Raw genomic sequence first — 26407 nt, forward strand, 5'->3', positions numbered from 1 at the left:
CAGGCAGACATTGTAGTGAGCCAAGATCATGCCACTGCACTCCAGCCTGGGTGACAGAGTGAGACTCTGTCTCAAAAAAAAAAAAAAAAATTAACCACCACAAAAAATCAAATAATCCAATTTTAAAATGATCAAAAGAACTTGAATAGACATTTCTCTAAAGATGATATACAAATGGCCAACAAACATATGAAAAAATGCTCAACAGCACTAATCATTAGAGAAATGAAAAAAAAAAAAAAAGAACCTACAATGAGATATCACCTCACATCCATTAGGATGATTACTACTAAAAAATTAAAAATAATAAAAAAAAACAACAAGTGTTGGTGAGGATGTGGAGAAATTAGAGCCTTTGTGTATTGCTGATAACATTGTAAAATGTGGCCGGGCACAGTGGTTCATGCCTGTAATCCCAGCACTCTGGGAGGCTGAGGCCGGCAGATCACTTGAGGTCAGGAGTCTGAGACCAGCCTGGCCAACATGGTGAAACTCCATCTCTACTAAAAATACAAAAATGAGCTGGGCATGGTGGCACACCCCTGTAATCCCAGCTACTTGGGAGGCTGAGGTGAGAGAATCACTTGAGCCCAGGAGGCAGAGGTTTCAGTGAGCTGAGATTGCACCACTGCACTCCAGCTTGGGTGATAGAGTGAGACTCTGTCTCAAAAACAAACAAAAAAAGATTGTAAAATGGTACAAGTGCTGTGGAAAAGAGTATGTATGGAGGCACCTCAAAAAATTAAAAATAGAACTACCAACAATTTCACTTTGGGGTATATATCAGAATTGAAAGCAGGGTCTCAGAGATATTTGCACACTCATGTTCATAGTGCTACTATTCCACAATAGCAAGGGGTGGAAGCAATCCCAATGTCCAGTGACAGGTGAATGGATAAACAAAATGTGGTATATACATACAAGGGAACATTACTCAGCCTTAGAAAGGAAGGCGTTCTTGTCACATACAACATGATTTAACATTGAGGACATTATGCTAAGTGAAATAAGCCAGTCACAAAAAGATAAATGTTATATGATTCCCCTTATATGAGATATCTAAAGTAGTCAAACTCATAAAAACACAGAGTAGAATGGTGGTTACCAGGGGTTGTGGGGAGAGAGAAAGGGAGAGCTGTTACTTAATAGGTATAGAGTTTCAGATTTACAACATGAAAAAGTTCCGGAAATCTGTATCACAATAATGCAAATAATACTTAACACTATTGAACTGCACAATTAAAAATGGTTAAGATGGGCCAAGCACAGTGGCTCACGCCTGTGATCCCAGCACTTTGGGAGGCCGAGGCAGGCAGATCACAGGGTCAGGAGTTGGAGACCAGCCTGGCCAACATGGTGAAACACCATCTCTACTAAAAATACAAAAATTAGCCGGGCATAGTGGCAGGCGCCCGTAGTCCCAGCTACTTGGGAGGCTGAGGCAGGAGAATCACTTGAACCCGGGAGGCAGAGGTTGCAGTGAGCCGAGATTGCACCATTTTACTCCAGCCTGGACTACGAGAGCAAAACTCCGTCTCAAAAAAAAAAAAAAAAAAAAAAAGGTTAAGATGGTAAACCTTATGTGCTTTTTACCACAGTTAAAAAAAAAAAAAAGGAAAACAGTATGTTCAACACCATTTGCCATTAGGGAAATGCAAATTAAAATTACGAGATGCCATGAAGAAACTTACAAATTAGAGACTGAGGAGACATGGGCAGAGTGACAAGGAACCTAAAATGGCCCAGGCAACCTAGTTTTTTAAAAAGCTTTTCAATTTATTTTAAACAATAAAGTGACAATTCCAAATGCCACTAATTAATAGAGAACATTTTGCAACATTTTAATGTTTTGTCATAGTTGATAATTTGCAAAACAAAAAAAAAAGAATAAGACTCTCCCAAATGTCAACATGGCTCTTCATACCAACAGTAAAATGCTGTATTTCCTGTTAAAATACAAGTTAATAAAGAAAATAGAGAAACTAAAGACTAACATATCATGTTATTTTAATAACTATTTCAATATGAAATAGTAAAACATAATGAAGAGCATACGCTTGCTTGGTGCTAATGACGTTTTACAGTCCTATAGATGAAACAACATGCATAATTTCAACCAGATGTTGAAATGGTTTACGATTAGTATCTAAAGACAAGTATTTCAGAAAATATGTAGAAAGGTAACCACGTTTGCCACAGGCGTTCCTCTAAGCAAGTGTCTTGTCTTTGCACTTCACTTGATTTTTCAAAATGAAATTATAATCTGTTCTGAATAATGTGTATGTTTTAAATTCACAGAGGGAGTTCAGCATAGTTAAGAGCTCAGGTTTTAGAGTCAGATTTTTGGCTTTATTTCTTACTGGCTATGGGGTCTTGAGAAACTTAAACTCTCTAAGCCTGGGAGCACTCATTTCTAAAACAAGGATGGTAACAGTTAATCCTGTCTCATAGGATGTCGCGTTGTTTAGACTAAGATAATACCTGTAAAGTGCTTTCCATGGCATCCAACACATAGTAAGTGCTCAATAAAAGGTAGCTAGTATTATTGTTGCTATTCTTACTACTATTTTTTCATTATTACTGTTAATAAAATAATCACCCTTCAAATCTAAAAACAAAATAAAATAGGTTTAGAGGAAGTGAGCACATGAGAGCAAGGATAGGTTGTGGTCAGAGAGCAAAGTACTGGATTTCGGAGGCGGAATGGATGACATCCAGGCTGTGGTATGGGAGTTTGTGGCTAAAGTGCAGGAAAGGTAAAGGTCACTGTCTGGAGTAGAGGTTAAGGAACTGTAAGGAGGTTATGGTTTGTCATCCATATGACGGTTAATTATCTCTCAGAATGAGGACAGGAAACAAGATGAAGAATTTGTTGCAAAGACTTCATTGGATACAGGAAAATAACCGGGAAGATGGTAACACAGCCCTATCCTGGGCCTTCCCGGGACCCCCACCCCTCTTTTTCCCAGTTCTTGCTAGCTTACCTCTAACCTACTTTGCCTTGCAAATAAGATCAGAAAAAAAGCAAAACAAACAACAACAACAACAAAAACCTGACCTACTATCCTACTATCATCTCCCCGTAGCACCTCACAAACCACCTTGGACACCTACTAAGTGCAACTTTTTGTAGATAACACAAGAAGGTTAACACAACTCCTGTCCCAACACCTTTTAATACAGTTGAATGGATACAAACATGGATACAAACATGGATATAGGTATCACTGAAGCAGTGTGACATAAAATAATATCTATATATACAACACTCCTCTGCAAACAGCAAACGTAAAGTAAAAGATACCCAACAGATCATTTTGTTTATCTCGCTATCATTTCTTAATCTATAACATCTCCCTCCCATGTATCCATGCAAAGCAGCAGTACTAGCTGCCCGACTAGATGGTAGCTCCCTCCCTTGGGTTACTTTTTTTTTTTTTTGTAGAGACAGAGTCTCACTCTGTCGTCCAGGCTGGAGTGCTGGAGTACAGTGGCGCAATCTCAGCTCACTGCAACCTCCACCTCCCGAGTTCAAGCAATTCTCCTGCCTCAGCCTCCCGAGTAGCCAGGACTACAGGCGCATGCTGCCACACCTGGCTAATTTCTTTTGTAGTTCAGTAGAGACAGGGTTTCACCATGTTACCCAGGCTGGTCTCGAACTCCTGAGCTCAGGCAATCTGCCCGCCTCGGCCTCCCAAAGTGCTAGGATTACAGGTGTGAGCCACCCGGTCTTGGGTTACTTGAGACCCTACTTTCATTTGGATCTGAGCTGTCCTACCCGCTCACTGCAATCTGGCTTTTCCTTCTTTGAGTATACAATCGATATGGGATGGCTCACCTACAGCTTCAGTGTTTGAAGTAAAGAAAGCCTTATGAAGACTCTGGCTTTTAATGGGGTTCCTCTGACAGTAGAAAGATTCAAACCACAGCCAATTCCAAGAACCCTTCTAAGAACAGAGACAGAGTCACTTCAAAGGATCTGACTTGCTATACCTAAATATAATTCATGGTGCTTTTTCTATGACACACCATAATATTTTTTCCAAAAATCGTCTGGAGACACTAAAGCACTGATTTATTCATAAAGTTTCTACACAGCTTAAGAAGTTTGCATCAAATGGACAAAAAATAGTACAGAAAACCTAAATACAGAAAAATTCAGAAAACTCCATCTCCTAGAAAGCAGGTCAAGGCTGGGCATGGTGGCTCACGCCTGTAATCCCAGCACTTTGGGAGGCTAAGGTGGGTGGATCATTTGAGGTCAGGAGTTCGAGACCAGTCTGGCCAACATGGTGAAACCCGTCTCTACTAAAAATACAAAAAGTAGCTGGGTGTGGTGGCAGGTGCCTGTAGTCCCAGCTACTCGGGAGGTTGAGGCAGGAGAATCTCTTGAACCCAGGAGGCAGAGGTTGCAGTGAGCCGAGATCATGCCACTGCACTCCAGCCTGGGTGGCTGAGTGAGACTCCATCTCAAAAACTAAACTAAAATAAAATAACAACAACAACAAAAGGGAAATTACACAAGAGAATGGATTTGTGGCCAGGGGCAGTGGTTCACATCTGTAATCCCAGCACTTTGGGAGGCCGAGGAGGGCGGATCACGAGGTGAGGAGTTCAAGACCAGCCTGACCAACATGGTGAAACCCTGTCTCTATTAAAAATACAAAAATTAGCCAGGTGTGGTAGCACACGCCTGTAATCCCAGCTACTCGGGAAGCTAAGGCAGGAGAATCGCTTGAACCCAGGAGGCGGAGGTTGCAGTAAGCCGAAATCGTGCCGCTGCACTCCAGCCTGGGCGACAGAGCAAGACTCTGTCTCAAAAAAAAAGAAAGAAAGTCAAATGGACTCAGTTAAAGACCTCACTGAATGTAGGAGAACCAATGGGAAACAACGTAAAGCCTTCTGCTAGGACACAAATAAGAGTCCATCTATATAATCAAGAAATTACTTTGCCTCCTGATCTAAATGCTTGCCTCCAGTCTAGGGCTCAGAAAAAGGCCTGGTTATTTGAACTGGTTGTCAATCAAGGTCCCCTTCATTTTCGCTTTCTTGGCTTCCAGTTCGGCCTAGAAAGAAAAAAAAAAGTGTATGTCTTGATACATGACACAAAATTATCTTCCTTCCTTATTCTAACCAACCCAAACACTCTCCCTTAATGTTTATTTAGTGTACAAACTAGAATCACAGTTCCCAAATCATTATATACCTCTAACATCTACCTTCCAACCTTTCTGATGTTATAGCACACACACAAAAAATGCTATTTGTAGGCAAAATGGGCAAAAAGACAAGGCTGTGGCCATAGGAAATCAGCACAGCTCAGACTGCGCCACGGCATTCCAGCCCGGGTGACAGTGAGATTCCATCTCCAAAATATATAAAATAAAATAAAATAAAAATAAAATAAATAAAATATCATCCTAGTTAGGGCTACAACAAGTATCATGATGTAGGGCCCAGATCCTGGGGTCACTACTACAGAGTAGGGTATACTGACAGTCACAGACCAGGGTTATAAAACTGGCAGCCAACTACTCTAGAAACTCCCAACAGATTTCCTAAAAGATTTCCCTGCCTGCTGGAAGGTCTTTCAGACCAAGACATCCAAACGACTGGGCCCCAGCACCTTGCTACCCCCTGCTACTCACCAGCTCTTGCAGTCGCCTCTTGCTCATGCCTTTGCGCTCCAGCTGTTTTTCAATCACTTTGGCATTCTGTGCATATGAGTCAGCAACTTCCCTCTGAAGGAAAAAAGGAGCATCCTTAAACCAGAAGTCTCACCAAGGAATAACAACAAAGACCTTAAGTCATAATGTATACTACTCAAATCATGAAATCATGACTAAAATGGCAGGACTCTGTTCCTTTTCCATTCTCCATCTTTTCAGTAATCCAGGAGCATTTAGGGTATTTTTCTGGGGGGAGGGAGGCGGATTTGGTTTTTTTGTTTTTTGTTTTTATTTTTTTTGAGAAGGAAACTGACTCTGTTGCCCAGGATGGAGTGCAGTGACACAATCTCAGCTCACTGCAACCTCCACCTCCTGGGTTCAAGTAATTCTTCAGTAGCATTTACATTTTAACTGAAACATTTGTAAAACAGCAGATGACATCTCGCCATCAATATTATACTGAAGAACCATAAAGGTAATTGCTACTACTACTGAGGACAGACTCACAAACCATCAGAGTTGGACTGGAAGGAACCTGAAATCATTCAGTCCAGTAGTTTCTCAAATTAAGAGGGATGAGGACTTTGCCCTCTAAGGCGTCTCTAAAAATAGTATGTGGGAAAAAAAATCACTGATCTCATCCAACTCCTTCGTTTTCATTTTACAGATGTCTCTGAGATTCAAGGAAACAGGAATGAGCTCACTGTCATAGTTTCTCTTCCTTTTTTTTTTTTTTTTTTTTTGAGACAGAGACCTGCTCTGTCCCCAGGCTGGAGTGCAGTGGCGCAATCTCGGCTCACTGCAGCCTCCACCTGCTGGGTTAAAGCGATTCTCATGCCTCAGCCTCCTGAGTAGCTTGGATTACAGTCACGCACCACCACGCCCAGCTAATTTTTTTGTATTTTTAGTAGAAACGGAGTTTCACCATGCTGGCCAGGCTGGTCTTGATCTCCTGATCTCATGATCCACCCGTCTCAGCCTCCCAAACTGCTGGGATTACAGATGTCAGCCACCGCGCCCAGCCCACAGTTTCTTATCAGCAAAGCAGGGTCTCAAAGTGAAGTCTCTAATATTTCCACTACTCCAAGGCTCCAACTCCAGAGTCCCCTTTCCTCGCACCCTTCCCCCCCAAATTCCAGTTTCCTTAAGACCAGAGACACTTACGGCCTCAATCTCCTCTTCCTCTTCATCAATGGTAGACACAGTGACAGAACTGAACTTGCCCATGTCTTTGGTCCGTTTGGTCATCATCACCTGGAGTGGCAGGCAAGAAGTCAGTCCGGTTCATCAAAACAGGATCCATGAACTGTGAGCGTGTGCGCACACGCCTGCGTGAGGGGCTGTGGGTACTGGGGGAAACACTACCTCTTTGGGACAGGCTGACCTATTTAAAAGTGCCAATGTTTTTATTTACATATTTTTCTAACATTTGCCATCAAAGGCTCTTTTTTTTATTATTACTTACTTTATTTTTTTGAAACAGGGTCTCACTCTGTTGCCCAGGCTGGAATACAGTGGTGCAATCATAGCTCACTGCAACCTCAAACTCCTGGGCTCAAGTGATCTTCCTGCCTCAGCCTCACACTTAGCTAGGATTACAGGCATATGCCACCACACCTGGCTAATTTTACATTTTTTGTAGAGACTGGGTCTCGCAAAAAAAAAAAAAAAAAAGGACGGAAGGTATAAAAAAGCATCCTTAACACTTAATGTCTCAAGCTTGTATCCAACTCCTGGCCTCAGGCAATCCTCCTGCCTCAGCCTCCCAAAGTGCTAGGATTACAGGCAAGAGACACTATGCATGGTCCATCATGGGTTCTTAAAATTTATTTTTAATTACTTTTTTTTTTTTTTTTGAGATGGAGTCTCACTCTTGTTGCCCAGCCTGGAGTGCAATGGCGCGATCTCAGCTCCGTAACCTCCACTTCCTGGGTTCAAGCGATTCTCCTGCCTCAGCCTCCCGAGTAGCTGGGACTACAGGCGCCCGCCACCTCGCCCGGCTACTTTTTTGTATTTTTTAGTAGAGACAGGGTTTCACCGGGTTAGCCAGGATGGTCTCGATCTCCTGACCTCATGATCCGCCTGTCTCGGCCTCCCAAAGTGCTGGGATTACAGGCTTGAGCCACCGTGCCCAGCAATTAATTTTTTTTTAAGAGACAGGGTCTTACTGTCACCCAGGCTGGAGTGCAGTGGCACAATCATAACTGAAGGTAACCTCAAACTCCTGGGCTAAAGTGATCCTCCCACCTCAGTCTCCTGAGTAGCTAGAACTATAGGTGAACACCATCACACCTAGCCAATTTACTTTCTATTTTTTGTAGAGATAGGGTCTCGCCATGCTGCCCAGGCTGGTCTCAAACTCCTGGCCTCAAGTGATCCTCCCACTTCTGCCTCCCAAAGTGCTGGGATTACAGGCATGAGCCACCATGCCCAGCTTGAAACATAGTTTTTAATTAGCCTAATTCACTGTTTTTAATTGTTCAAAAAAACCATATGTAAAATAACAGATGACATCTCTCCATAAAAAGAGGAAAATTTGAAGGAAAATAATGTGAGTAAAAACCATACAATTTCTAACCTTACTCATGAGGCAACTGTAGAAAACAGAAAACACATAACAGGTATTACAATTACATAGCATCTGTTTATACACAAAAATGGCACCCGATTAATAAAGAATGCATTCATATACATGCTTGAGGGGACGAATACCCCATTTTCCATGATGTGATTACACACTGCATACCCGTATCAAAATATCTCATGTACCCCATAAATATGTGCATCTATGCACCCCCCAAATTGTTTTTAACTTTTAAAAAATAAAAATAAAGTATAAGAATATATCCATAAAGAAAAAAGAAAAAGAAATAAAAGCAAGAAAAAGACAAAAAAAAGAAATAAAAAGAATACATCCATAAAGAGCAGTTTCTCGTGCACTATAATCTTATTTCAAAACATGAGCTAAATCTAGAGCTATATTAAGCAGTCTCTCTTTCAATGGTTAATTACCTTCTTAGGAGGCTCTTGTTTCTGAGTATATATGTTCGTCTTCCCAAAGCCCTGGCCAAACTTGACTACCGCTCCATCCACAATGAAGGTAACGGGAGCATTCTTCGGCTGGGATTGGTAGAAGAGCGGCAGTCCACACCTGCAATGGCACAGTGGATTTCTGCGAAGTCTCATAATCCAAATTCCCAAAACAGCAATTTGCAAAGTGTGCTTAGACTCTGGGAATATTTCTGTTGGTGGCATAAACTAATGATTGGCTCTTCTCAGTGTTTCCTAAAACTACCTCTACCTGATAAGAATCACTTAGGCCAGGCGTGTTGGCTCACGCCTGTAATCTCAGCACTTTGGGAGGCTGAGGCGGGTGGATCACCTGAGATCAGGAGTTCGAGACCAGCCTGGCCAACATGGCAAAACCCCGTCTCTACTCAAAATACAAAAATTAGCCAGGCGTGGTGGCGGGTGCCTGTAATCCCAGCTACTTGGGAGGCTGACACAGGAGAATTGCTTGAACCTGGGAGGTGGAGGTTGCAGTGAGTGGAGGTCGTGCCACTGCACTCCAGCCTGGGCAACAAGAGCAAGACTCTGTCTCAAAACAAACAAAAAAAAAAAATTCCTTTTTCTGGTCATCTGGTCAAAGATATAACTTTAACTAGCCTCTTTGGGGAACATATTGGTATTTGTGCTTAGTTGAAGTCTGAAGACAGTTGAGATTATAAGGATAAAGACACAATGGGGGCCGGGCGAGGTGGCTCAGGCCTGTAATCCCAGCAGTTTCGGAGGCTGAGGTGGGCGGATCAACTGAGGTCAGGAGTTCAAGACCAGCCTGACCAACATGTCAAAACCCGGTCTCTACTAAAAATATAAAAATTAGCCGGGCATGGTGGCACGTGACTGTAATCCCAGCTACTAGAGAGGCTGAGGCAGGATAATCACTTAAACACGGAGGCAGAGGTTGCGGTGACCCGAGATCGCACCACTGCACTCCAGCCTGGGCGACAGAGCAAGACTCCATCTCAAAAAAAAAAAAAAAAGACATAATGGAGAGTTGTATCCAAATAATTATTTTCCTAACACATTATGCCTCTATTTGCCTATGCTTGGAGAAACCCACATTGTTAATACTTACTTTGCACATTTCTTCCTGTACTGTCGTTCAATGCCTTCAGGTCTGCACAGAAAATGGAAGTTAAAAAATAAAAAGATATGAACAAATCTCATAATGTATCAACTTTACTATCCCATTTCTTCAAACGCTAAGAGGGCCTTTAAAAGGTTTTCATTTTATAGGTCAACTCATTGGTTCAACATTCCTCCCTTCCTGTAACATTTATGGAAGCCCCTGAAATGGGTCAGGTATCTCCCTGACAAAGGAAGAGGAAGAGGAGGAGCAGCATAGTCATAATCACAGGCAGCAATAGTAGTTGCAGTAATAACAACAACAATAATAGCAGCAACCATTTATAAACCCTTTACTATGTGCCAAGAGCTATTCTAAAGCATACATGTATTAACTCGGCTGGGCACGGTGGCTCACGCCTGCAATCCTAGCACTTTGGGAGGCCCAGGTAGGTGGATCACTTGAGTTTGAGACCAGCCTGGCCAACATGGGGAAACCCCGTCTCTACTAAAAATATAAAAATTAGCCGGGCATGGTGGTGGGTGCCTGTAATCCCAGCTACTCAGGAGGCTGAGGCAGGAGAATCACCTGAACCTGGAAGGCAGAGGTTGCAGTGAGCCGAGTTCACGCCACTGCACTCCAGCCTGGGTGACAGAACAAGGTTCCATCTCAAAAAAAAAAAAAAAAGTATACATGTATTAACTCATTTAATCCTTACAACAACTCTGTGAGGTAGGTCATATTATTATTCCCACTTTACAAATGAGGAACCTAGGCCCACAGAGCATTACATGGCTTGCCCAAAGTTGTGGAGCTAGGAAGCAGAGGTTGAATTTAAGCCCAGGCAGTCAAGCTCAAGAGCCCACACAATACCACCACCACCTTAGACACCAAGTCATATACACAAGGACTCAATTCCACCCACACGGCTGCTTAACAGAAACCTGGGACTCATCCTTGATTCTTCTCTTCCCCTCATCTCCCACACCTACTTCATCAGCAAATCCTACGGATTTTATCTCCAAGAAAAGACCTTGAATCTGTCTGCTTGTCTCCACGTTCCTGCCACTATCTTAGCCTACACCACCATTATCAACTCCCTGGACGACTGTAACAGCTCGTCCTGACTGGTCTCCTCACTTCCCCTCCCCTTGTTTCAACTTTGTAATAGGCAATATATGCATATGGTATACATAAGAGTATAAAACAAAAAATATCTTCCCCACTCATCCTCCACCCACCCAGTTCCCTTCCCCAGAGGCAAATACTGTTTCTGGTTTCTTCTGCTCATCCTAGAGATAGCTGATGCATATATAAGCAAAGAACTCTGAATGGTACATAAAGAAAATATTTTTTTTCCTTTTTTAAACAAATATACAGTGTTCTCTACTTTCGTTCACTTAAAAATATAACTTGGTTAAAAAAATATATATATATATGTATATATATATATTCCTATCAATAGATAAAGAGCTACTTCATTCTTTACAAGGACCACATTGTATTCCTTTGTATAGATGAACCAAAATGTTTTTTACGTGTTGGATGAATTCCTAGAAGTGTGTACATTTTAAATTCTGGTAGATGCTGCCAAATTTCTCTCTATAGAAGTTGAACCAATTTAGACTCACACTACCAATATACTGAGAGTTCCTGTTTCCTTACAGTCTCACCAACACTGTATGCCATTAAATTGCATCACTGCCATTCTCACATGTGAAAAATGGAATCTTTTAATTTGTATTTCTTTTTTTAGGAGTAAAGTTACACATCTTTTCATATATTTAATAGTCATTTGTATTTTCTTTGTTTCAAACTGTTAGTTCATCTCCTTTGTTTATTCAGTTACCTTTTAATTTTACATTAAGGAAACTTGTAAATAATGAAGGGGCCTTGGTTATTCTCTAGTTTGTCATTAGTCTTTGACTTTTTCCACCATGTGGAAATTTTAGGTTTTTCTGTGGTCAAACCAATCTTCTTTTCTCACATAATAATTCATACAACTCAATAGCAAATAAATAATTAACCTGATTTTTTAAATGGGCAATGACCTGAATAGACATTTCTCCAAGACATATATATAAATGGCCAACAGGTATATGAAAAGACTAATCATCAGGGAAATGCAAATCAAAACCATAATGAGGGCTGGACGTGGTGGCTCACGCCTGGAATGCCAGCACTTTCAGAGGCCAAGATGGGCAGATCACTTGAGGCCAGGAGTTCGAGACCAGCCTGGTCAACATGGTGAAACCCTGTCTCTACTCAAAATACAAAAATTAGCCGGGTGTTGTGGCACACGCCTGTAATCCCAGCTACTTGGGAGGCTGAGGCAGGAGAATCACTTGAACCTGGGAAGCAGAGGTTGCAGTGAGCCAAGCTTGCACCACTGCACTTCAGCCTAGGCAACAGAGTGAGACCCTGTCTCAAAAAAAAAAAAAAAAAAACACATAATGAGATATCCCTTCACTCCAGTAGTTAGAATGGCTATTATCAAAAAGACAAGGCTGGGCGCAGTGGCTCATGCCTGTAATCCCAGCACTGTGGGAGGCCAAAGCAGGCGGATCACAAGGTCAGGAGATCGAGACCATCCTGGCCAACATGGTGAAACTCCGTCTCTACTAAAATACAAAAAATTAGCCAGGCATGTTGGCATGTGCCTGTAGTCCCAGCTACTAGGGAGGATGAGGCAGGGGAATCACGTGAACTCGGGAGGTGGAGGTTGCAGTGAGCCGAGATTGCACCACTGCACTCCAGCCTGGTGACAGAGTAAGACTCCGTCTCAGAAAAAAAAAAAAAGACAAAAGTTAAGTGTTAGGGAGGATGTGGAGAAAAGGGAACCCTTACACACTGCTGGTGTGCTGGTGAAAACATAAATTAGTACAGCCATTATAGAACACAGTATGGGAGACTCCTCAGAAAATTATAGAACTACCCTATGATCCAGCAATCCCACTTCTTGGTATACATCCAAAGGAAATGAGTTCAGCATCTCAAAGAGATATGTGCATTCCCATGCTCATTGCGGCATTATTCACAATAGCCAAGATATGGAAGCAACCTAAATGTCTATCAATGGCTAAGTGGATAAAGAAAAGGTGGCACGCACGCACACATGCACACACAACAGAACATTATTCAGCCTTACGAAAAGAAGGAAATCCTGCCATTTGTGATAATATGGATGGACTTGGAGGACATTATGCTAAGTGAAATAAGCAAAACACAGAACGACAAATACTGCATGACCTCACTTGTTTGTGGAATCTAAAATAGTCAAACTCAATAGAAGCAGAGAGTAGAATGGTGATTGCCAGGGGCTGAAGGTGGAGGAAATGGGAGGTTGTTGTTCAACAGGTATAAAGTTTCTGTTATGCAAGATAAGTAAGTTTTGGAGATCTAATGTACAGCATCATAACTATAGTTAACAATACTGTATTGTACATTCTAAATTTTTTAAGTATTCTCACTACCTACACACACAAAGAAAATGGTAACTGTGAGGTGACAGATACATGAATTAGCTTAATTGTGGTGATATTTCACAATGTACATGTATATCAAAATATCAAGCTGTATCCCTTAAACACATACAATTTTTGTTAATTATACCTCAATAAAGCTAAAAAGAATTTAACACATCATATTGATAGAATGAAAGAGAAAAACATAATCATTTCAACAGACACATAGAAAAAGTGCTTGACAAAATTCAAAATCCCTTCAATATACTAAGAATAGAAGGGAACTTCCTCTACCTAATAAAGGACATCTCTGAAAAACCCACATCTGTTTACCCACGTCTTAGTGCATTTTCTGTTGCTGTAAGATAATACCACAGACTGGATAATTTATAAATGAAAGAAATTGATTTCTCACAGTTCTGAAAGCTGGGAAGCATAAGAGCATGGCTCCAGCATTGGGCAAGGGCCTTCATGCTGCATCATAACATGGCGGAAGGGCAAGTGAGTGTGAGAAAGCTTGGTTTTAAAACAAAGCCGCTCCTGCAATAACAGACCTACTCATATGCCAGCAACATTAATCCATGCATAAGAGCAGAGCCTCATTAATTCATTCATAGGGCAGACAGATTAAGCTTCCAACACATGAACTTTTGGGGAACACATTCAAATCATAACACCACATAAACTAACATCATACTTTATGGTGAAAGACTGAAAGCTTTCCCCCTAAAATCAGGAACAAGATAAATATGCCACTCTCACTACTTCTATTCAACACTTAGAATAAATTTAACAAAAGAAGTGCAAGAAATGTACACTGAAAACTAAAAAGTATTACCAAAAGAAATTAAAGAAGACCTAAATAAATGTAAACACATTTTGATGTTCATGGATTGGAAGACTTAATATTGTTAAGGTGGCAATATTCCTCGAAAGAATTTCCAGATTCAACACAGTCCCTTTCAAAATCCCAGCTGGCTTTTTCACAGAAATTTAAGCTGATCCTAAAATTAATATGGAATTGGAAGAAATCCAGTACAGCCAAAGCAATCTTGAAAAACAAAAACAAAGTTGGAGAACTCACACTTACCAATTTCAAAACTGACTAAAAAGCTACAGTAATAAAGACAGGGTGGTACTGGCATAAGGACAGACATACAGGTCAATGGAATAGAACTGAGAGTCTAAAATAAACCCATACATATATGGTTAACTGATTTTCAACAAGGGTGCCAAGACCATTAAGGGAGAAAAACCCAGTCTTTTTAACAAAAGGTCCTGGGACAACTAGATAGCCACATGCAAAAGGATGAATTTAGCCCCCTACTATACACAAAAATTAACTCAAAATGAATGAAAGACCTACATGTAAGTAGTAAAATTATAAAACTCTTAGAAGAAAACACAGCTGCAAATCTTCATATGCTTGGATTAGGCAAACATTTCTTCTTTATTTTTGAAACAGATTCAGGCTGTGTCACCCAGTCTGGAGTACAGTGGTACGATCTCGGCTGGCTCACTACAGCCTCCACCTACCTACCCGGTTCAAGTGATTCTCTTCTACCTCAGCCCCAAGTAGCTGAGACTACAGGTGTGCACCACCACGCCTAGTTAATTTTTGTATTTTTAGTAGAGATGGGGTTTCGCCATGTTGGCCAGGCTAGTTTCAAACTCCTGGCCTCAAATGATTCACCCACCTCGGCCTCCGAAAGTGCTGGGATTACAAGCATGAGCCACCATGCCTGGCCATTTCTTAGAAATGACGCCCAAAGCACAAACAATGGAAGAAAAAAACCAGATAAATAGGATGATAAAAATTTAAAACTTGTGTGCTTCAAAGAATATCATCAAAAAAGTGAGAAAACAATTCACAGAATGAAATAAAATACTTGCAAATCATATATATGATAAGGGACTAGTATGCGTAATATAGAATTCTTACAACTAAACAACAGAAAGACAAATACACCAATTTAAAAATGGGGGCCGGGCGCGGTGGCTCACACTATAATCCCAGCACTCTGGGAGGCCAAGGCGGGTGAATCACCTGAGGTCAGGAGCTCGAGACCAGTCTGACCAACATGGTGAAACCCCATCTCTACTAAATACAAAAAATTAGCCAGGCATGGTGGTACGTGCCTGTAATCCCAGCTACTCAGGAGGCTGAGGCAGGAGAATCGCTTGAACCCAGGAGGCGGAGATTGCAGTGAGCCGAGATTGCAACACTGCATTCCAGCCTGGGCAACAAGAGTAAAACTCCGTCTCAAAAAAAAAAAAAAAAAAAAAAGAATTTCTATCTACTTCCTCTGTTTCCCCGTCCTTCCTAAGGTTCCCTTCCAACTTGACTGGCCAGGGCAGAGAGGAGGGAGGAACGATGAAGCAGGCAGGCAGGCAGTACAACTGAGGCAGATGGTCTATTGGTGAATGCCAGCTGTTTGGGAAAAACTCTGTCAAATTGGTTTTTTCCTCTGATCTCATACCACAACAACCCTCAACACAGAAGACGACTTCTGTGACCAAATGTGTGTGGGGAAAACCCCACACTCCAATAAATGGATGCCAGCTAGGTGTCCTCCAATTCAGTTCTGACACTGTCTACTCGGACAGTGTCAGATACCACAGGTTGAGGGCTTGGACCCCAAGACCGGCCACCAACCAGATACCAGTCGCAAGTCCAGGCTTCCAAAACTTTTTTTTTTTTTTTTTAAAGACTGAGTCTCGCTCTGTGACCCAGGTTGGAGTGCAACGGCACATCTCGGCAAATTGCAACCTCCGCCTCCCAGGTTCAAGCGATTCTCCTGCCTCAGCCTCCCGAGTAGCTGGGACTCCAGGTGTGTGCCACCACACCCGGCTAATTTTTTGTATTTTTAGTAGAGACGAGGTTTCACCGTGTTAGTCAGGATGGTCTCAATCTCCAGACCTCATGATCCACCTGCCTCAGCCTCCCAAAGTGCTGGGATTACAGGCATAAGCCACCGCACCCGGCCGCCTGCCTAATTTTTGTAACTTTTTTTTGTAGAGACAGGGTTTCGCCATGTTGGCCAGGCTGGTCTCGAACCCCTGACCTCAAGTGATCCGCCCCCTTCAGCCTCCCAAAGTTCTGGGATTACTGGCGTGAGCTGCCATGCCAAGCCAGGCCTCCAGAACTTCTGACCAACTAGCTTCAAGTTGGGGTTCCCACGACCCCCTCTTTGGGTTCGATTAATTTGCTAGTGTGGCTCACAGAACTCAGGGAAATAGTTAATGTTTATCAGTTAACTATAGAGGATATCACAAAGGATACAGAGAAGAGATGTGCAGGGTGAGGTAAGGGGCAAGTGGTTTGGAGCTTCCATGCCCTCCCTGGGCACACCACCCTTCAGGAACCTCCACGTATTCAGCCATCCAGAAGCTTCCTAAACCCTGTCTTCCTGGGTTTTATGGTAGCTTTGTTAGAGACATGATTGACAACCATGTAGAAATGTGATTGGATGAAAAGCACATGATCTAAACCCAGCAAGGCCTGTCTGTTCAGACTTTTCCTGGCCTCTGTGCAGCATTCCTTTCTCTAGGGCAGAGGTGTCCAATCTTTTGCACAACCTTGCAAACATACTAAAACCACTGAATCATACACTTTAAAATGGTGACTTTTATGGTATGTAGATTATAACTCAATTTAAAAGAAACTAAATCTCAGCTGGGTGCAGTGGCTCACGCCTGTAATCCCAGCACTTTGGGAGGCTGAGGTAGGCAGATCACCTGAGGTCAGGAGTTCAAGACCAGCCTGGCCAACATGGTGAAACCCTGTCTCTACAAAAATTAACCAGGCATGACGGTGGGTGCCTGTAATCCCAGCTACTCAGGAGGCTGAAGTGGAAGAATTGCTTGAACCCGGGAGGCGGAGGTTACAGTGAACAGAGATCGTGCCATTGTATTCCAGCCTGGGTAACAGAGTAAGACTCTGTCTCAAAAAAAAAAAACGAAAACAAAAACGAAATCTGAGTCTCTGAGGGTAAAGCTGAGGCATCCGAATTAAAAAACAAAACAAAACAAAACAAAAACTCCTCCAGATGATTCTGGCACATAGCGAAGGTTGAGAATCACTTTGCTAAGGTGTACATGAAAAGTAGAGTTGCTAAGGCATACATTATATGCATCTTTAGCTATACTGGATGTTGCCAAAGTGCTCTCCAAAGTTATTATAACTATTTACGGTCTTTCTGGTACTGTAGGAGACTCCAGTTGCTCTTTGACAACACATGGGTATTATTTTCCCAATTGAAGGATAAGGAAATTGGGGGCCTAAAAGATTACTCGCCCAAAGTCACAAAGTGGTACTGCTTGCGATATAACTATACAGACTGTGCTGACCATCATCTTTAACATTCTGCCTCTCCATTTACAAGTATTACTTATGTCGAAGGTGCTCCAATTCACTGACATCACGGGACCAGGGCACTAACAATATTATTGGTTCTGTATACCCTGTCTGGTCCCACTGGGACTAAATTCAACCCCATACTAAAGGGAGAGATTCACCACACGGAGAATGAACTTCTCCTAGAATCCTGAAGTCAGCCAATCCCATAAGTTCAAGCTTTCAAAACGCATAGAAATATCAAATAAATGGGGCTGCATATTTCTCAATGAGTTAATCTTCAAGTACCAATGACAAACTGGATTTTGTCAAGTTTATAAAAATGTGTCTATTTCTAACTATGTGCCAAGAAGCAGGCAAGATGTCTGTCCTAAGGGTTTCAGAAAAATAGGCACGGTTCCTGCTCTCAAAAAGTTCATCTTATTGAAATGAGACTTTAATGTAAATGAGGTAAGAATTTCAAGTGGTATGACTATAAAGAAGTGATTAACATGAGCTAGATGTTTGGGATAATTGACCTTGATTTTCTTTCCTATCCTGAATCTCAAGGAATATATGAGATAGGGAAGACTCAGTGACCAAAAACAAAACAAAACATTCTCGGCTGGGCACAGTGGCTCACGCCTGTAATCCCAGCACTTTGGGAGGCCAAAGTGGGTGGATCATTTGAGGTCAGGAGTTCGAGATCAGCCTGGCCAACATGGTGAAACCCTGTCTCTACTGAAAATACAAAAATTAGCCAGGTATGGTGGTGCGTGCCTATAATCCCAGCTACTCAGGAGGCTGAGGCAGGAGAATCACTTCAACCCAGGAGGTGAAGGTTGCAGTGAACCGAGATTGCGCCACTGCACTCCAGCCTGGGCAACAGAGTGAGATTTTATCTCAAGAAAAAAAAAATTCTCCATTCTGGCTGTGGTAGCTAGCCTCTAAGGTGGCCCCCAATGATCCTTGTCCCTGGTACTAACACCCTTGTACAGTCACCTCCCACAATGAATAGCGCTGACTTGTGATACCAAAAGGACATCACAGAAACAACTGTGCATGCCTTCTGAGTCATAGCCATAAAACACACTGTGGCTTTTGCCTTGCTCTCCTGAATTACTTACATTGTGGGAATCCAGCTTCCATATCATGAGGATACTCAAGCAGCCTTATGGAAAGATCCCTGTGGTAAGAAACTGAGGCTTCTTGCCAACAGTTAGCACTCAGCTGCCTACCATGGTAGGAAGAGGAATCTCCAGCCCTAATCAAGATTTCAGGCCAGGCATGGTGGCTCACACCTGTAATCCCAACATTGTGGGAGGACAAGGCAGGGGGATTGCTTGAGCCTAGGAGTTCAGGAACAGCCTGGGCAACATAGGAAGACCCTGTCTTTACAAAAAAAATTAAAAATTAGCCAGGCATGGTGGCACATGCCCATAGTCCCAGCTACTCAGGAGGCTGAGGTGGGAGGATCACTTGAGCCCAGGAGATCGAGGCTGCAGTGAGCTGTGATTGTGCCACTGCACTCTAGCCTGGGTGACAGAGTGAGACCCTGTCTCAAAAAAAAAAAAAGACTTCAGATGACTGTTTACATGGTCATCTTCTTAATCGCAGCTTCATGAGACCAGAACAACCTAGCTAAGCTTGCTCTTGAATTGCTGAAAAGATATAAAATGATAAATGTTTGTTCTTTAAAAAAAAAAAAATCAAGAGAGTACTAGAAGATGAGGATGGACAGATCATAGAGTGCATTCAGGCTTAGATTTTTATTCAGCCAACTAGGAGTGTTTTCCTTGTACTCCACAATGATCCCTAAATGAAATCAGATGGGGAGGAAGGAGGAGTCCTTAATGGATTGGGCTAGACTCCTCCCTACTCAGAACAGCTTTCTGCTTATCAGTCTTATTTATTTATACTTCTGGGTAAGAATTTAATTAAAGAAAGGATTTTTCATCTAAAAATGTTTGAAAGGCATTGCTATAAGTGATGAAGAGTCACTAACAGATTTGAAGCAGGTGACTGACATAATGTGTATTTCAGATAATTCAAGCAGTAGAGGATAGACTGAAGAAGAGCAAAACTATAGACCAAAAGACCAGGTAAGAGGCCACTTCAGTAGTCTAAGCAAGTGATTCTGGGTACTGGAATAACGGCAGTGCAGCAGGGCTGAACAGGAGGAGGCAGCCACAAAAGAGACTAGAAGGCAGAATCGACAGTACGTGGTGAGTGACTAGATGTATGCAGGGGATGGTGGGGACAGATGAGACAAAGAGAGACTGACTCCTAGATTTCTCGCTGGGGCCACTGCACGAATCCTTGTGTCATCATAAGAAGAAGGAAAAGAAGGACTAATATTTGGCTAATAGTAATAGAGACCTGACTGCAATGGCTTCAACAAAAGAGCTTGTTCTCTCATGTAAAAGACATCAGGAGGAAGGCAGTTCTGAGCACTGGTTGAGACCCAAGGATAGCAGGGCAAAGGCTCTGCAATTCTTGTGGCCTCTCCTTCCCAGTCCCAGACTGGCTGCTAGTACTCCAATTATCATGTCCATTTCCTAAGAAGCAGGATGGAATAAGGATAAAAGGGTAAAAAAGGCTTGAAGTCACCCATCAACTGACATCTACTTCCATCTCTTTTGCTTGGCCAAAGCTAAGTCATATTCAGAATCTTAGTTGTTGTGGGGAAGGGGACTGGAATATGCACCCTAACTTTACAGACACTCATGTATAGGAGGGTGTAGTAGAAGAGTGTCAGAGTGGTGCTGAGTGAATCAATCTGTGGTATTGTCCACAGTAGAGAAATGATGAGTTTGGCCTTCATCATGTTGGATCTGAAAGGTAGGACATCAGGTAAAGAGGTAGAGTAGGCAACTGGCTATACAGTTCTGGGATACAGGAAGGCACAGTAGGCAGATTTAGATTTTATCATCAGCGTAAGTGTAACTAATGCCATGTAAAGTGACAAGAATGCCCAAGGAAGGCATAAAGAGAGCAGGGACAAAAGCAAGATCAGAACCGTGTGGAATACCAATACTTGAGGCGCAGGCAGAAGAAAAAGAATCCAAAGGATTGAGAAGGCCAAAGAAGGAGAAGGAGACTCACAAGAGCAGTTTCACATGGTGAAACCCTGTCTCTACTAAAAATACAAAAAGTAGCCAGGCATGGTGGTACACAACCGTAATCCTAGCTACATGGGTGGCTGAGGCAGGAGGATTACGTGAATCCAGGAGGCAGAGGTTGCAGTGAGCTGAGATCGCGTCACTGCACTCCAGCTTGGGCGACAGAGCGAGACTCCATCTCAAAAAAAAAAGAAAGAAAGGAAAGAAAACACGTAGCTAGATGTCAGCCTATAGCTTTTTCTGGTTCAACACTAAAGTTTCATAAGGGCAGGATTCTTTGCTGTTTACTGGTTGTACGGGATTAGATAGTGACCCTTAAAAATTCACATTCTGGCCGAGCACAGTGGCTCATGCCTGTGATCCCAGCACTTTGGGAGACTGAGGTGGGAGGATCACTTGGGTCCAAGAGTTTGAGACCAGCCTGGCCAACACGGTGAAAACCCGTATCTACTAAAAATACAAAAACTAGCCAGGCATGGTAGCATGCACCATCTCAAAAAAAAAAAAAGAAAGAAAAAAGAAAAAAAATTCACATCCATCCAGGAACCTTGGAATGTGACCTTATTTGGAAATAGTGATGTTGCAGATACAGTTAGTTAAGTTAAAATGATGTCATACTGGAGGAGGATGGGCCCTTAATCCAGTATGATTGGTGCCCTTCTAAGAAAAGAACAGGCAAAGGGGCAATACCATGTGATGATACAAGCACTGATTGGAGTGATGCATTTACATTACAAGCCAAGGAATGCCAAGGATTGCTGGTAAACGCCAAAAACCAGGAATGAGGCAAGGAAGGATTCTCCCCTACAATCTTGAGAGACAGCATGGACTTACCAACACCTTGATTTCAGACTTCTAGCCTCTACAACTATTAAACAATTTCTATTGTTTTAGGCCACCCAGTTTGTAGTACTTTATTTTTTTTATTTTTTGAGACAGAGTCTTACTCTGTCACCCAGACTGGAGTACAGTGGCACAATCTCAGCTCACTACAACCTCTGCCTCCCCATTCAAGCAATTCTCCTATCCCAGCATCCCGAGTAACTGGGATTACAGGCACACGCACCACCATGCCCAACTAAATTTTGTATTTCTAGTAGAGATGGGAGTTCACTACGAACTCCCGGTCTCAAGTGATCCACCCACCTCAGCCTCTCAAAGTGCTGGGATTACAGGTGTGAGCCACCACACCCAGGCTGTAGTACTTTATTATGGCAGCTCTAGAAAACTAATACACTGGAATATTCCAGACTTCTAGGATAGTATCTGGAACACATAGGAACTCAGTAAATGAAATATTTGTTGCATGAATGGATGGATATTTTAATTCCTACGATTGACCTTTCCATGACTTCTAGCACCTGCTGGTAACCATTCCCTAGTCACACCCGCACACACTTCTTGATACTCTCTCCTCTGTTTTCCACATCACCAGGTTCTTCTGGTTCTGTTCCAATTCTTTCGTCTGCCTTTTAAATATTCAGTCCTCTCTGCTTGCTCCACACTGTAATTTTATCCCTTCCCAGGTTTCAATTTCCCATATATACCAAGGACTCCCAAATCTAAAACAGAGCTAACCACATCACACCGCTGCTTAAAAAACAGAGATGGGCCGGGTGCAGTGGCTCATGCCTCTAATCCCAGCACTCTGGGAGGCAGAGGCAGGTGCATCGTCTGAGGTCAGAATTTCGAGACCAGCCTGGCCAACATAGTGAAACCCCATCTCTACTAAAAATACAAAAAATTAGCCAGGCGTGGTGGCAGGTGCCTGTAATCCCAGCTACTCGGGAGGCTGAGGCAGGAGAATCACTTGAACCTGGGAGATGGAGGTTGCAGTGAGCCAAGATCACACCATTGCACTCCAGCCTGGGCAACAAGAGCAAAACTCTGTCCAAAAAAAAAAAAAAAAAAACGGAGATGGCTCTTCATTGCTTACAGATTAAGGCCAAACTTGACCACTTCAGTACTTTACTCTGTCCTCACCCTAGTATGCATCAACCCCTTCCTGTAAAGTAACCTGTGCTCCAGTCACAAAGGACAATTCAGGTTTCTAAAGCACACCATGTTTGATGTTTTTAATGCTTCCATATTCCTTCCACCCGGAATGCTCTTCATTCCCTTCATCTACTTGGTGAAATCCTAGTTCAGGCTAAACACAAATGCCATCATCTTTTGAAGACTTTCCTGGCCACCATTCAGGACAAATGACCCACTCCCACCTGTTTTTCCTTGTGTTCAGAAGACCATCACAACAGGAGTCATTCCCTCAAAGTCACGAGCTCTTTAATGGTAAAAATCATACCTTATTCATCTTCACAGATCCAGTACCTAGCTCAGTGCCTGGCACATGGTATGCTCCACAAGATTACAGGTTGAATGAACTCATTCAAACCTGTACATTGTAAACAAACTACAGCTATCAAATGGCAATGGAGGGGCCGGGCACAGTGGCTTACGCCTGTAAACCCAGCACTTTGGGAGGCCAAGGAGGGAGGATCACTTGAGGACAAGAGTTCGAGACCAGCCTGGCCAACATGGTGACACCTCGTCTCTACTAAAAATACAAAAATTAGCTGGGCGTGGTGGTGCACGCCTGTCATTCCAGCTATCAGGGAGGCTGAGGTAACAGAGTTGCTTGAATCTGGGAGGTGGAGGTTGCGGTAAACTGAGGTCACACCACTGCACTCCAGCCTGAGCAACAGAGTGAGCGAGACTCTATCTCAAAAAAAAAAAAAAAAAAAAAAGCAATGGAATCACATCTGAGCACCATTTCAACAAAGCACAATAAAGATATTACTACATTAACAGAAGTTAGAAAACCACCACAAATGTCAAAGTATTGGGCCCAACTGACCTGTTCAACAACAGATGTGATATTTATATTATTCAGAAACAGACTCCAACACAATAGGGAAATCCTAAACAGGGAGCATCAACCTCTTACCTCCGCAGATACATAGTCTCCTCGTCTTCTGTGTTACAAAACTTATGGGCATGTTTGGCAGCATCAATCACACGGGACCGGTCCCGGGGCCTCATGGGCAATTTCTCTAACTGGCAGTCTGAAGGAATGGAGAGATTTGGTCACTAGAGTCACGGCAAAATATAGCAAATAAGTCACTGCAAAATATCCTGAGAAGTTTTGAATGGGGTCTCTAGCACTAGAATTTTCTACTGCAATTACTATGCTTATTGAAACCTATTACTGAATGTTCCGACTAAAACTGACTTTCTGTCAGGAGACCTTGGTATTTGGTCCCAGCTCTGCTACTACCCTGGTGATCTTTAGCAAATCACTTCCTCCTTCAGAGACTTTTGCCTCATTTGAAAGATGAGTAGATGATATTATCTCAAAAGTCCTCCCCAGTACTGCAATTCAGGTTTCTATGAGGATTTCTGTGATCATAGTACACTTGGTTTGTGTTATAATGCATTAGAATCAGAAGACACAATCAAGCATACTGGAATGCCTACGAGGAAGCACTGGGAAAAGTGGGTGTGTGCTAAAAAAAGGAGAGAGGCTGGGCGTGGTGGCATGCACCTATAGTCTCAGCTACTGAGAAGAATGAGGCAGGGCAATTACTTGAGACCAGGGGTGCAATGCTGTCATGTCCCATGATTCTGCCTGTGAATAGCCACTGTACTCCTGCCTGGGCAACACAGCGAGACCCTGTCTCTGTTTAAAAAAAAAAAAAGAGGCCAGGCAAGGTGGCTCACACCTGTAATCCCAGCACTTTGGGAGGCCAAGACGGGCAGATCACCTGAGGTCAGTAGTTCAAGACCAGCCTGGCACAGCTACTTGGGAGACTGAGGCAAGAGAATCGCTTGAACCCAGGAGGCAGAGGTTGCTGTGAGCCAATATCACGCCATTGCACTCCAGCCTGGGCAACAGAGCGAGACTCCGTCCAAAAAAAAGAGGTGGGGGAGAGAGAGGGTAAGTGATTATATAGCATACAAATGATCCATCCTAGTTGGAGGAATTTTAATCTGAAAACAATGAAAACACAGTAAACAAATTAGGTACAGTTGTAAAGCAGATTGAAAATTGATATAATGGGTCAGGCGCGGTGGCTCACGCCTGTAATCCAGCACTTTGGGAGGCCGAGGTGGCAGCGGATCACCTGAGGTCAGGAGTTCGAGACCAGCCTGACCAATATATAGTGAAACCCTGTCTCTACTAAAACATACAAAAATTAGCGGGGCATGGTGACACACACCTGTAGTCCCAGCTACTTGGGAAGCTGAGGCAGAAGAATCACTTGAACCCGGGAGGCAGAGGGTTGCAGTGAGCTGGGATCACACCACTGCACTCCTGCCTGGGCAACAGAGCAAGACTCCGTCTCTCAAACAAAAAAAAGAAAAAAAAAGAAAATTTATGTAACGCAAATTAAATACCTAAAGGATAACAGAGAAAGTCAAGTGGTCAGAGTAATTCAAGATGAATAGAGGAGATGAAGAGAGGAGTTAGAGAACGTTACGCAGTTTACATGTCAGCTCATTTACTCTTCACAATGAATGGTTAAAGTAGAGATTTGTTGTTCCTGTTTTAAAGATGAAGGAACTGAAGTTAAAAAGGGTAAGAGATACACCATGCATCTAATAAGAAGCAGAACAAGAATTCAGATCCAACTCTAAGTGATTCAAAAGCCCATGCTGTTTCCACCACACCTCCTTACCAAGAATTAATTTCTTCAATAAATATGTGAGGGCCCTCTAGGTAGCAGGCACTATTCTAACACTGTGCTGAAGATTCAGCAAACAACAAAGCAGATAAAGTCTTCCCCCTGGCCAGGCACGGTGGTTCACGCCTGTAATCCCAGCACTTTGGGAGGCCGAGGCCGGCAGATCACCTGAGGTCAGGAGTTCAAGACTGGCCTGACCAACATGGAGAAATCCCGTCTCCACTAAAAAAATACAAAATTAGCTGGGCATGGTGGTGTATGCCTGTAATCCCAGCTACTTGGGAGGCTGAGGCAGAAGAATCGCTTGAATCCGGAAGATGGAGGTTACAGTGAGCTGAGATCACGCCACTGCACTCCAGCCTGGGCTACAAGAGCTAGACACTGTTTCAACAAAAAAAAAAAAGTCCTGGCCCTGATGCAGCTTCCATTCTAGTGGAAGAGGCAACATATTTTAAAATAATTATAATATGATCTTGGGCAATGGTTAAGTGCTAAATATCAAGCAGGGTAAGAGGACAAAGTGACAGGGATGCTGTTTTAGATAAGGTAATCAGGGAAGGGTTCTCTAAGGAAATGACATTTCAGCAGAGACCTGAATGAAGTAAGGAGGGACTGAGGGAAAAGTTTTTGGGGCAGAAGAAATACCAATTCCAAAGGCACTGGGAGGCCGGAACACTTTTGACATGATGGAGAAAAAGCAAAAAGGCCACTGTGGCTGAAGTGCAATGAATAAGGGGAAGACTGTTAGGGGATGAAGCCTGAGAGGTAGCCACAGGCCTGATCAAGGGTCTTGGTATGGATGGACTTTGGTTTTATTCTCAGTCTTATATGAAACCATTGGTTTTGAACAGGACTCTGGCTACTATGTAGAAAACAGTGGAAGCAACGAGAGCAAGAGACTATGGTGCCAATCCAGGTGAAAGATGGTAGTAGCTTGGACTACAGTGTTAGAAGTGGAGGTGGTAGGCTGGCCGCGGTGGCTCACACCTGTAATCCCAACACTTT

The 26407-nt window shown here is 42.8% G+C and overlaps 1 protein-coding gene across 2 annotated transcripts in view; it reads right to left on the reverse strand.

The window, feature by feature from the left end:
* Positions 1-4051: 4051 nt before the first annotated feature.
* The window catches only part of LOC105537520 (chromosome unknown open reading frame, human CXorf56), a 31699-nt gene continuing 9343 nt past the window's right edge, over positions 4052-26407 (reverse strand). The window contains exons 3-9 of one of the 2 annotated variants that reach the window (XM_011977148.1): positions 23665-23782; positions 9808-9849; positions 8682-8820; positions 6834-6923; positions 5649-5741; positions 4645-5066; positions 4052-4308 (exon numbers count right to left, since the gene is read on the reverse strand). In XM_011977148.1, coding sequence (XP_011832538.1) covers positions 5004-5066; positions 5649-5741; positions 6834-6923; positions 8682-8820; positions 9808-9849; positions 23665-23782 — 545 coding nt within the window. In that variant the 3' untranslated portion in view covers positions 4052-4308; positions 4645-5003. Of the gene's footprint in view, positions 4309-4604; positions 5067-5648; positions 5742-6833; positions 6924-8681; positions 8821-9807; positions 9850-23664; positions 23783-26407 lie in introns of those variants that run through there. The other variant, XM_011977149.1, reaches the window with a different exon arrangement.

The sequence above is a fragment of the Mandrillus leucophaeus genome, unplaced genomic scaffold, assembly GCF_000951045.1.
Source record: "Mandrillus leucophaeus isolate KB7577 unplaced genomic scaffold, Mleu.le_1.0 Scaffold174, whole genome shotgun sequence".
Taxonomy (NCBI): domain Eukaryota; kingdom Metazoa; phylum Chordata; class Mammalia; order Primates; family Cercopithecidae; genus Mandrillus; species Mandrillus leucophaeus.